At 38.7% G+C, this 11835-nt stretch overlaps 1 protein-coding gene across 8 annotated transcripts in view; it reads right to left on the minus strand.

Annotated features, from left to right (window-relative positions):
* Window positions 1-11754, minus strand: part of PALB2 (partner and localizer of BRCA2) — a 28328-nt gene extending 16574 nt beyond the window's left edge. For 4 of the 8 annotated variants that reach the window (XM_036916937.2, XM_036916938.2, XM_036916935.2 and 1 more), the window contains exons 1-7: window positions 11515-11754; window positions 9778-9837; window positions 9535-9637; window positions 6308-7783; window positions 3715-4526; window positions 3288-3356; window positions 1418-1579 (exon numbers count right to left, since the gene is read on the minus strand). In XM_036916937.2, coding sequence (XP_036772832.2) covers window positions 1418-1579; window positions 3288-3356; window positions 3715-4526; window positions 6308-7783; window positions 9535-9637; window positions 9778-9837; window positions 11515-11562 — 2730 coding nt within the window. In that variant the 5' untranslated portion in view covers window positions 11563-11754. Of the gene's footprint in view, window positions 1-1417; window positions 1580-3287; window positions 3688-3714; window positions 4527-6279; window positions 7784-9534; window positions 9638-9777; window positions 9838-11514 lie in introns of those variants that run through there. The other 4 variants (XM_057487041.1, XM_036916936.2, XM_036916940.2 and 1 more) reach the window with 4 other exon arrangements.
* Between the last annotated feature and the right edge of the window lie 81 nt (window positions 11755-11835).

An 11835-nucleotide genomic window follows, 5' to 3' on the forward strand; every position in this document is an offset into this window, starting at 1 on the left:
CTAAGTAAAACAAAGCAGCCCCAAATTGTATTTGATTGTTTCATTTTTGATGAATCTAAATTTTCTATAATTTGTCACATTTCTGTCTAGTCTCACTGTACCAAGATAGTTTCTAATATCTGAACAAATGAGGGAAGTTTCAGCAAACATCCTCTTTTAATGAGCTGTAAATCCAAATAAACTATATGCAAAACAGTGCTGACTATAGCAGTTTTTGATGCAATCTATACTTGTAACAAGAGGGGAAAAATTAAATGAATTCTGGCATGTGAACAGATGGAACATTGTCAATGAGTTTATTCATAACCATGTCGCTCATGTAACTGTAATTAATGATATCAAAATAAAAAAATAAAAAATAAATAAAATGAGTTTATTCACACAAATATTTACTGAACAACAAAAAAAGAAAAAGATATACAGATGTTAAAAGAAAACTGGAGTGGCAATATTAATATCAGAAAAAGTAGATTTCAGAACAACATTATCGGGGATAAAGAGGGATATTTTCATGATAACCATGTTAATTCATCAAGAATATGTAAAAATTATAGTGTGTATATCAAGATGTATCTGACAATTTATATGAAATGGAAACATTCCTTGAAGCACAAAAATACAAAAAGTGATACAATAAAAACAGGAAATCTTAAAAAAAAAAAAATTTACCAAGTACAGTATGTAAAAAGCACAGTGCTAGAGGCAGTGGACAGACTAGAGAACAAGCATTTTTACCAAAAAACAAAAAAGTAACCATGAGGTGACTGACATGTTAATTAGCTTGATTGTGGGAATCCTTTCACAATGCATGTTTATCAAAGCATCGCACTGCACACTTTAAATATATTACAGTTTTGTCAGTTATACCTCAGCAAAGCTGGGGTAAAAATAAATAATTTTCAAAATAAGTAAGTTATGAAAATTATGTAGAAATAAGGGAAAATGTTTATATGGTGAAGAAAGGCAGATTAAAAATTTTTAAGCGTACTAGAATTGCAACCATGTTAAGATACGTATGAAGATGGATAAGAACTATTAGAAAATACACGTAGAAAAGCAGCAGAAATTATGTTTTGGTGAGGGGTAAAGAATACAGATACCAGCAAGTTTATAAGTCAGAACAGACATGAAATTCCAAGCTTCTCTAACAGGGCCAGCATAAAAACCCATTTCTGGATAAGTATTTGAAAAAGCAAATAAAGTACAATATTAGTTGTAGAGTCTAGATGATGGGTATATGGGTGCTCACTGTACAACTTTTCTGTATTTTGAAACTGTTCATAATAAAATGTTGGGAAAAAACTCATTCTCTGTTTTGTCTTGCATGGTCATAGATCCCATTTTTGGTAAGCTACCCATCCATATTACCATGCAACTGATTGCAAAGACCTCTTTCATCTCCAAGGTTCTTACTTACCTCGGCGAAGTGCCAGGAATAAATTTTTTCCCACTGCCAATTATCCAGAGGTTTCCAAAGAGAAACGACATATTCACAAGCAGTTATAATACATGGCTCTCGGAAACCAGCTATTTCCCACCACATGGCACTCACATCCACGGAACAGGAACCTGAGGGATTCTGACACAGAATGGCAACAACAGTTATGGTAAAGGGATACTTGGGAGTCTGTTTTAAGAAAAGAATATGAAAAGTGATGGATTTACAAGGATAAGATGAAATACCAAGTAAATGTAATTAAAGTTCTATGTAGGTCAAATGAAAGAGCTTTGTGGGTCTTATCTAACTAAAAAAGTTGCCCACATAGACTTGTGTTATGATAGATTTAAAAATGTATAGCTCCAGAATGGAACAGATTCAGATTTAATCACAAAAGTTAGCCCATAAGAATTTACCCATTTGGAAATGAAACATCCCAATGAACCACCCACATGGGCTGAAGAGGGAACAAAACTGAAGCAACACAGTTTCTAAATGAACAACACATACTGTGTGTGTAGCCAAACACACAGAGTATGGCCAAAGCAGTTACTGCCAAAAAAATTTATAATTGCAAAGGCATTTATCAAAAAGCAAGAAAAATCAAAATAAAGCAAGCAAGCAGCTCAATAAGTTAGAAAAAGAACAATGAAATAAGCACAAAGAAAAACCAAAGGAAATAATTAAAAATAAAGCAGACACAAATGAACTGGAAAAAACCCAATTAACAATACAACCAAAAACTAGTTTTTCTGGAAGACCAACAGAATGCAAAGATCTGTTTGATGTATGAAAAATATACTTCTGGAAATGGAGAAGGGGGGAAGAAAGGCTTACCTGCATGTACACAAAAATTTTATTCTTTTTATTAGGAAAATTTATAAGAATTTGATCATTTCCTATAGGAATAAAAAATAACTTCTTACCTACAATTTTGCAAATATGAATGAAATGCTTGATTCCTTGAGAAATTTATTAAAATTGATTCAAGAATAGCTTTGAAACAACATATATTAATTACTATGTATTTTTTATAGAAAAAGGAATCTGGGGCTCAAAGGCTAAGTAACTTATACCCAAGGTCACAAGGCCACTAACTGGCAGAAAGAATTTATGGGGACTTAAAGCTCTTTTACCTACACCAGTTCTCAACTGGGGGTGACTTTCAAACCTCCCCTGGGGGGACAGTTGTCACACCTGGGGAGGAGGTGCTCCTGGCTCAGGCTGCTACCAAACATCCTGCAGTACCCAAGCCGGCCTCCATGACAGAGAATCTTCCAGCCCTGAGTGGCAATAGTGCAGAGTTCAAGAAACTTGCTCTTCGCTGCTTCAACTACCATGCTAACACTTAGGACACGGGTCTCATCCACTTCTCAGGATTTACTAACATTTCATTAACAGAATATCATGGTTTGTATTTCTCAGCTACATATATCACATAGCACATGAAAGATTAACCATTCATTATCTCATAATCTAGAATTGCTACCCATGTACTTATAGATCACCGTGATTCTTCTAGAAACATTATACCAGTAGGGTAAGAGAGTCATGAATGATCCTTCACTCTCAACATGCCTGATTTAAATTTAGGTATGAAGTCGAGTTACTTAGCCTAGGCTATTCTTGGCCATAGTTTGACATATAAATTTCTTCTGGAGAAGATCTCAAAATATAAATAAAAGCAAATACTGTAAAAAACAAAACTCAAATGTTTTTCTGAATCTACTTCACCAAATTTATTAAGAATGAGAATCTATATGATCAAATTCTTCTCAATTTTCCTATCAAATCATTAAAATTTTCACATGAAGACAAAAGACACATCATAAGGGAACAGTCTTCTGACCTTTAACTTTGAAACCAATTGTAGGTTGCAGGTTAGGCTATCATAGACAGGAAGGTCTGCTAGTTTAGTCTGTGGAAACAAAAGGTACACCGTTAATCTACATTTTATAGATGATGTCTGCCTGCCTCTCTCTTTCATCGAAATGTCTGCTTTGTATGTTTTAATGTCTCTGGTAACAGTAGCAAAGCCCCAAATGCTACTTCCTCATTGCTGACAAAGAGAATAGGATCCTCCATATTTAAAATTTTATTTCTAAATTAACCTTAATTTCCCCCAGAGGAACTTAATGTTTACAGTGAAGTCATATAAAAAACACATTAAACCATTCTTAGATGCTCAGGAGGAGCCAACTTTGCAAGGAAGCCAAGCTACCCATAGTCACTGATCCTGCCTTCCTTCAGAGAACACTTCACAAAGTGGATTGCACCTGTTCAGTAGAATGTTTCCTCAATTCCACGCATGAATTTCCACAAGGCTGATGGTCTTTGAAAGTGAATGAGTCAGTGGGTAGAGGTGTTGCCTGGGGACCAGAATCAGAGTCACAGAAAGGCTGTCCTTTCCTACTGGAAACACACAGGCTGCTATCCAATTTGGGTGGGTTGGTCCAACTGTTGCATTGTTTATGACTACTGTCTTCCAGGTGAGCAAGATGGGGTATAGAGCAAGTTGGTCCATTAATCTCTGCAGACCCTTTTTCACAGTGTGCTTGGGAGCCAAAAGCTGGAGTGGTGCCTAAAATAGGGAAAGCAGGTGAGCACATATCTGCTGTCTGTCTGTCAGCATCATCAGGTACAACAGTATTTAAAGGAGTAAAAAGCAATATGGATGAAGAAAGGCTCTTCTCCTGAGGCTGGCTTTTTAAGGTTGGCATTTTAAGGTGTGCTTTTTTTGGTAGAACAACAATTTCTTCTTCCAAGCTCTCCATTTCCTTATCAATTTGTTTAGGAGTCAGTTCCTCCAAGACAATACCATTTCCTTCTTTAAGACGCCTCTCTCCGTGTGTTTTTGATCCAAAAGGCTCAACTGGCTTTTCTGAGCAGGACTTGGGTTTTTCAAGCTTAAGAGGTCCAAAATCTTCATCAGGTAACTCAAAGTCTGTGATTTTGAGAAAAGACAACTGCTTTACACTCAGTATTTCATTCTTATGAACTGGAGCATGGAAGGCATCACCATCCACAGCTAAATAAGGACTGTTACTGGGAGAAAGGCAGTCTTCTTTTTGACGATAACTTTCTTTTCCTAAAACAGAAAGCAACAACGATAACAAATACCCAGTACCCAATAAAGAGTGAGCTTCTAAAGTCCAAAACGTTCCTTACTCTACCCAACCATGACTCCAAAACCTACGTGAATGGTTCAAAAATCGGTCACAGGTTGGTGGTTAACAGCAGCTCTCCCTCTGCAATACCAAAAATAGAATGGTGCTGACAGGCAGCATTAGCTGGGAGAAGGGAGATGGAGGTCTAGTCCCACCTCTGCCACTGATGAGCTGGGCCACCTTGGGCAAGTCAGTTCACTTCATTTGCCCTCATTCCTCAGAAGGGAACTGGACTAAAAGTCTCCAAAGTCCTTCCTACTCTAAAACTATGATCCCAACAGATACCAGAGTACAGTCTACCAAATGCTGGCTCATCTCACTGAAGAAAACTTAGTCCCCTTTTCAAAGAGTAATTTTAATTTACTACTCTTGAAATGACTGTGATTCTATACCATTTAAAATGTCCCTGCATTCATCACCTAATAAGTGAATAAATTGTGGCACATATACACTGTGGAATATCACTCAGCCATAAAAAAAGAATGAAGTACTGATATATGCTACAACGTGGATGTATCTCAAAAGCAAGTGAAAGCAGCCAGACACAATAGGTCACCTATTACATAACTCCATTAACATGAAATATCCAAAACAAGTAAATCCACAGAGAAAGTAAACAGATTAATGTTTGCCAGGAGCTAGGAGAGGAAATGGGGAACAACTGCTAATGCACATGGTGTTTCTTTTTGGAGTGAAGAAAATGTTTTGGAGCTAAATGTGATCATGGTTGCATAATCTTGTGAATACGCTAAATGCCACTGAACTGTTCACTTAATTTAAAACGGTTAATTTTACGTAATGGGAAGATCATCTCAAGAAAAATTTAACATAGCTGCAGGTTATTTCAGAGTATACAAAAGACTGTCTCTAGTTCATTACTAAATTGTCCTACTTTCTGATTCCTTTGTATTCTTATTGGCTTAAGGTGATAAAAAGTCATACAATGATTATTTTTTAATTAATTAAATGCAGCTCATAAACCAAAGCCTGCATTCAGCTGGCTGCCTGATTTTGTAAGCGAAGTCTTAATGGAACAGTCACATTTACAAACTGTCTAAGGCTATTTATACACTGTACTTGGTAGCTATAACACAACACAGATTATATTTATTATATGGCCCTTTACAGAAAGTTTGCTAATCTCTAGTATAAAACCAGAGTAAAGTCTAGTTTTTCATTCACTCCTGAGTAAATGAATAGAAGTTTTAAATTGTTAACATGTCACTTCTATTTTCCAAAATCTTTTGCTCAAACCTATTACATCTAATCACACAATCATTCCTAAGAGGGTCTGTTAAGTGAACTCTGACATTGACAATTTATTGCCTTTACTTCAAAAACACTTCCTATATTAGTTACAAAGCTTCTCCCCATGGATAAAGACTGTTACACCTGAATAAATACTAATTTTATGTAGATATCAAATATACTTTCAGTGTTGATATTTTGAATCACGTTAGTGAACTCTGGCACCACACTGCCAGGTTTGAATCTTGGCTCTGTCACCTTAATTAAAGTCACTTTAATCCCCTTGTGCCTTAGTTTGGCCACCTGTAAAGTGAGGATAAAAATAGATTCTAAATCAGGAAGAGCTGTTGTGATGATTATCTGTATCTGTAATTTAGAAAGTGCCTGGCATACACTGTTAACTACCATCATGATCATCATCCACACCTTGACTTATCTTTAATGCTCTTCTTACCATGAATAATTGCTTTTTCTTTTTGATCTTTATACAAGGCAACTTCTTCCTTAGACCTATTAACACCTGATGTCCCAGAAGTTGGTAAAAGTACTTCACGATCGTCCAATACAGGGGGGCAGATTGACTTCCTTTTCCCTCGCTGTCTTCTACCACCTGGCTGGACAATCACCTTCCTAGAAAAGTCATCTTTAGTGGGCCCAGCGGAAGAGCTGACTTCACTTAAGGACGGAAGTTTCTGAGGACTTCTTGAACTTGGTGGTCCTATGCATGTGTCAGACATCCTAATTCCACTTTGGTTGGTTTCCTCATTGGAAAGGCTTACATTTTTAGAAGCTTCCTTATTTTTATTTTCAAATCCTTTCTTTTTGATACCCAAATGACTTTGAATTACAGCCTCCAGGGCTATTTTCCTTTGGCAATTGGACATGTGTCTTGTTGTTCTAACGTAATATTCTGCAGGAAACAGAAGGCCTTCAAGCATTGTGCAAGAATGTGTTTGATTTTCTGTAGAAATAGGAGAAATTACTTCTAGACTAAGACTCTTAGACTGACTTAGAACCTCATTTTCCTCTACACTTTCATTTCGACCATTGAGAGCATTATGGGGAAATTTTAAAGACTTCTCTGTATCCTTTTGTTCTTTTAAGTTTTGGTTTTCATTTGCCAGTAAGTGATCATGAGTGAGTTCATTTATAGGACATGAATTATCTGCCTCTGAGTTAGGACTTCTAGGCAGTTGGCCACTTGCCCTTGTAGCAGCTCTGTTTACTTCTGGGTTACTTGTAAAGACAGTCATGCTTTTGTCTTGTGCCTCCAGGTTTACAGGTAAAGTGGGGCTACTGCTTTTAAAACAGTGAGTAGTAGGTTCAAAGTTCCCTTCAGGCAGCTTCTGTTCAAGGTGCTGACCACTACTGCTACCTGATGAAGTACACAAAGGAAGCAAAGTCGCCCTGGGGAAACTACTTCCTCTTGAGAGCACACCCACACTTCTTTGTCGTTTGGCAGTTGGTGGAATTAACACACTCCCTGCATTTGTTTCAGTAATTGGTGCTGGAGAATTTGGAATGTGAGAGTTAGGACTTGAATGGTCAGTTCTTATGTCAATTTTAGGTGCCCTAGGATTTTCTCTCTTGATTTCTTCTTGCTCCTTTAGTCTTTTTCCAAAGGGTATGAGGGAATCAGTGTCAAAAAAAGAGTCTCTCTCCTGTGAAATAAATGTTCTTTTCTGCTGCTTCTTGCTTCTCCTTGGCAGCTCATGCTGCCTTTTCTCACCATCAGGGCCATTGATCATATAGAGAAAATGTTCTTGGGTATCAGCTGTTCTTTGTATGCATAATCCTGCCATTGGGCCATGTCCAGGGCTAAAGGATTCAGGCTCAATGTCAAGCGTGATAGATGTCTTTTCTCCAGTTTCTTCATCAACATGGGTGTTGATGTGTAATGTGTCACAAGGAGATACTTTACTTTTAGGTTCTGAGGAGAAAAAAATTACGTAATTAATATTTTCCTTTTAAAATGAAACAAAAGCACTCCAACTTTATACTACCTAATAGTAATTTAAGAGTCAATCGTATTTCATTCAGGCAGATCAAAGCTCAGGTTTTTAATAATCTAATAATTTAAAGTAAATGTTAAACAAATAGAATTGTGCTAGAAAAAGTGATTTTAAACTAAAAGATTATTCTTAATTGTAATAATCTTTTCTCTTAGTTTTTTTCTTTATTGAAAGATAGCTGACAAAAAAGTATATATTTAAGCTTTACATTGTGATGTTTGGATAGCAGGTAAACACTGAAATGTCACAACAGTCAAACTAATGAAAATATCCACCATTTTGCACAGTTAACATTTTGTTTTGTGCATGGTGAGAAATTTAAGATCAGCTCTCTTAGCAAAATTCAAGTATACAAAATAGTATTAACTACTGCCTCCAGAACTTATTCATTCTGCATAAGTGAATGAGGGAACGGGTTGGTGCTCAGCTGGCCCAGTCCTGGTCTGGAAGGTGAGAGAGCTTCTTGGAGGAGGCTGAGGTGTCCCCATGGCAGGCTTTGGCCCTTTCTAGAGCTCTGGGGTTGGGCTGTCCTGGGGGAATGCTGCAGGAAGTTGGTCCTAGACAGGTGGTGGAGGCTTCCAGACAGGCCCTAGCCCAAGGTAAACCCCACTTCCTCTTGGGGTCAGCCCGGGGCCCATTCAGGTGGGCTGACGCTGGAAGAGTGAAGCCAGGTCAGCTGCCTCACCTTATAGCCAAGGACACAGGCTGAGTGGCTGGTGGGTGTGGGGCTGGGCAGGGAGTTCTCAGTCCTCTGAACCTTTTGACCAACATCTCTCCATTTCTCCCATTATCTCACCTAATTTTTTATTTCACACCTTTTTTTGGTTCAAATAATTTTAATATTACTTTCCTATTTCAATAGCTTCCAGTTTTATGAATTATCTATTAACATGAGAAATGACAATTGTTTTTAGAGTATTCCCAGCTGGACTTTTTTTCTCTGTGCATATACAGATACTTAATTAAAAAAAAAACATCGCTCCAATATTGAGGCAATAAATAAAATTTCTGTAAGTTGAGAGGGTAAAAGAGCAACTAAATAAACAATCCAATTGAAAGAATAGATTATTGCTCATAGAATGGGAGAAAATAACTACAAATCATGTATTGGATAAGGATCTAATAGCTAGAATGCATGAAGAACCCTTACAGTTTAACAATAAAAAGACAATTAAAATGTTAGCAAAGGACTTGAATAGTCATTTCTTCAAAGAAGATATAAAAATGGCCAATAAGCATAAACATCATTAATAATTAGGAAATGCAAAGCAAAGTCACAATTAGATACCATTTCACATCCACCAAAATGGTTATAATTTTAAAAAGGAAAACTACAAGTATTACTGAGGAGGTGCAGAAATCTGAACCCTTGAGCATTGTCGTAGGACTGTGAAATGGTGAATCAACAGAGACAGAAAGTAGACTGGTGGTTGCCAGGGGGTTAGGGGTAGAAAAGGTACAGGGTTTCTTTTTGGGGTAATGAAAATGTTCTGGAATTAGATAGTGATGAAGGTTGCACAATCTTGTAACTATACAAAGAGCCATCGAATGGTACACTTTAAAAAGAGTATTTCTAGTCCTTACCTTCTGACTATAGGAAAATAACCACAGCTGAATATGGCTGGGAAATGAATATAAAAGCAAGTATAGGTGAAGGGGCTGGCTTTACCTGAGCGGTTAAGGTGAGGGGAAACTTCCTGTTGGAGCAAGCAATCTTGCTCTTCCACTGTTTTCTTAACAGAATTCTTAACCTTTTCAGCTCTTTGGGCACGCTAGAGAAAACAAAAGCAGCCCAAGGAACAAATTTAAGAAAAAGAAGTTAAGTATTTTTGAAGTTTTATTATTATGGAGAACTGTTTTTATATAGTTTGCACTGTAATACCCTCAATTTGAGAGATTAAGATTCACTTACCTGAAGGCGGGCCAGTGTCTTGCTGTATTCCCTTTTCAAGAATGCTAATTTTTCCTTCAACTGGAAGAAGAAAAACAGCAAACAGTGATGAGCAGGTGGAAAGGAGGAGTCAGAGAAGGGATATAGAGCCTCTCAGACATGAGTGCAGTGCTCAGAATGTGCCTTAGCAGTAGAGGGAGGAGCACAGCACTTTTGATTTTTAATGTACCAAGCTCTCCAATATCTCAGCACCTTGCATAACTGCATTTCCTCACCAACAGGAGGAATTACCTCCAGACTCACTTTACTAATCCCTACTGAGTAGTCAAGCCTGGGCTTAGATTTTCATTTTCCTGGGGTAGCCCTTCTCCAAATCCTGACTAGAGGTCACATCTCTCTGCTGTGCCTCCTGCATCAGAGTACTTACACTATACTGTCTACTTTTTTGATGCTCCCATCTTACTGTGAGACCCTAGAAGGTCACAGGAGACGTCATTATTCATTTGACAAATGAATCTCTTATTTGCCATTGTTCCAGATGCTAGAGTTTTTGGTCCAGGTATTTCTTGCCCCTTGAACAGTAACTGATATCCACTGTGTCAAGCTTATATAGAGAGGGATGTAAATAATTAACAAGAAAACAAACAGATAAGATGATTCCAGATAGCAATCAATACCTAAACAGGGAGATGCGAGAGTGCCTGGGCCACAGGAATGGACTATTTTAGATAAGGTGGCCAGAGAAGCATTTCTGAGGACTACCATTTGAGCCCAGACCTGAACAAGGAAGGAGCTAGCTTTGGGAAGGTCAATTTGTCTAAGATCACACAGTTTATAAACAGCATGATTCAAATTCATGTAGTTGGGTTCGACAACTGTGCTCTTAACCTCTATGCTAGACAGCTTCTCACAGGGTCCTATTTATCACCGACCTTACTGATATCTGGGAATTATCATGTTGACTTGTAAATCATCTAACTCACCCTCACTCGAAGACAGGCTGGTATAAAGTGGGCTGGAGTTAATAAGAACGAAGATTTTAGCACAATGCTATCACAAGATACATTCAAGCTACCACCACCAGCACGAGTACAAGACAGCATGTATAAAGACGGTTGAAGGAACACTTGTAGAAGCAAAAGCTGGAAGCAATCTAAAAGTCTCTCAGAGAATAATATCTAAAGAACGCTGGTACTACCATACTACTAATACTATACAGAACTTGAAAAAAGGTAGATAAACATGTACTAACATGAGTGTTAAACATGGAGAAGTAAAACGGAAGTTGCAGAATCATTTAGCTCATACCACTTGTGAACATTTCCCCTCCCCCAAAAACACATAGTACCTCCTAGTGTTTAGGAAATACAACCATACCCCTCCACCACACACACAAGCACAAGCGAAAAAAGATGATAGATTCCAGACTGTTAAAGAGATTTACTTAAAAGGGTGGGGTGGGAGAAACCAAAATAGTGTGTGCGTGTGTGGGGGGGTGTCAAAGGGGCCTTTACCTTTACTTATTGTTTTACGTTGCGTATTTATGCATTACTGCTGTAACAATCGTTTTTTAAATGTCACCACGTGAGCACAGCGCTCTTTCACACTTACTCCCTGTTCCCCTCCGTGCAGAAAAGAGCGTAGGTCAGAGGTCACAGCCGCCCTCAGACGGCCGAGTAAACAGGCCAAAAATCCCGGGAAAGGTGGTCGGAGTTCTAAGAAAGCCCTTCCCGTAGTGCCCACCCCCAACTCCAGCACCTTTTCCTTCTCCTCACAGCTGAGGGGCTTCCCGGGAGGCTCTTCCATCGGACCAGCAACCGAACGGAAAAAGCAGCCGTCGCCGCCCCCGGACCTGCGGACGCGAGGATCCCGGCTGGCCCTGGACGCCGGAGGCACCCCGGGAAGAAAGAGGGGGTCCAGGCTCCCCGCGGCGCGGGATCAATTGGCCCATGCGGGCCGCGCGCGCTTCCAACCCCGGCCAATTATAGCCGCCGCTCAACCTGCGCACGCGCAGCCGGAGACTCCCGAGCAACGGAGCGAGGGCGCCTAGCGGAGAGCCGAGCTGTGGATGAGACCGGA

The sequence above is a fragment of the Manis pentadactyla genome, chromosome 10 (genome assembly GCF_030020395.1).
Source record: "Manis pentadactyla isolate mManPen7 chromosome 10, mManPen7.hap1, whole genome shotgun sequence".
In the NCBI taxonomy this organism is placed as follows: Eukaryota; Metazoa; Chordata; class Mammalia; order Pholidota; family Manidae; genus Manis; species Manis pentadactyla.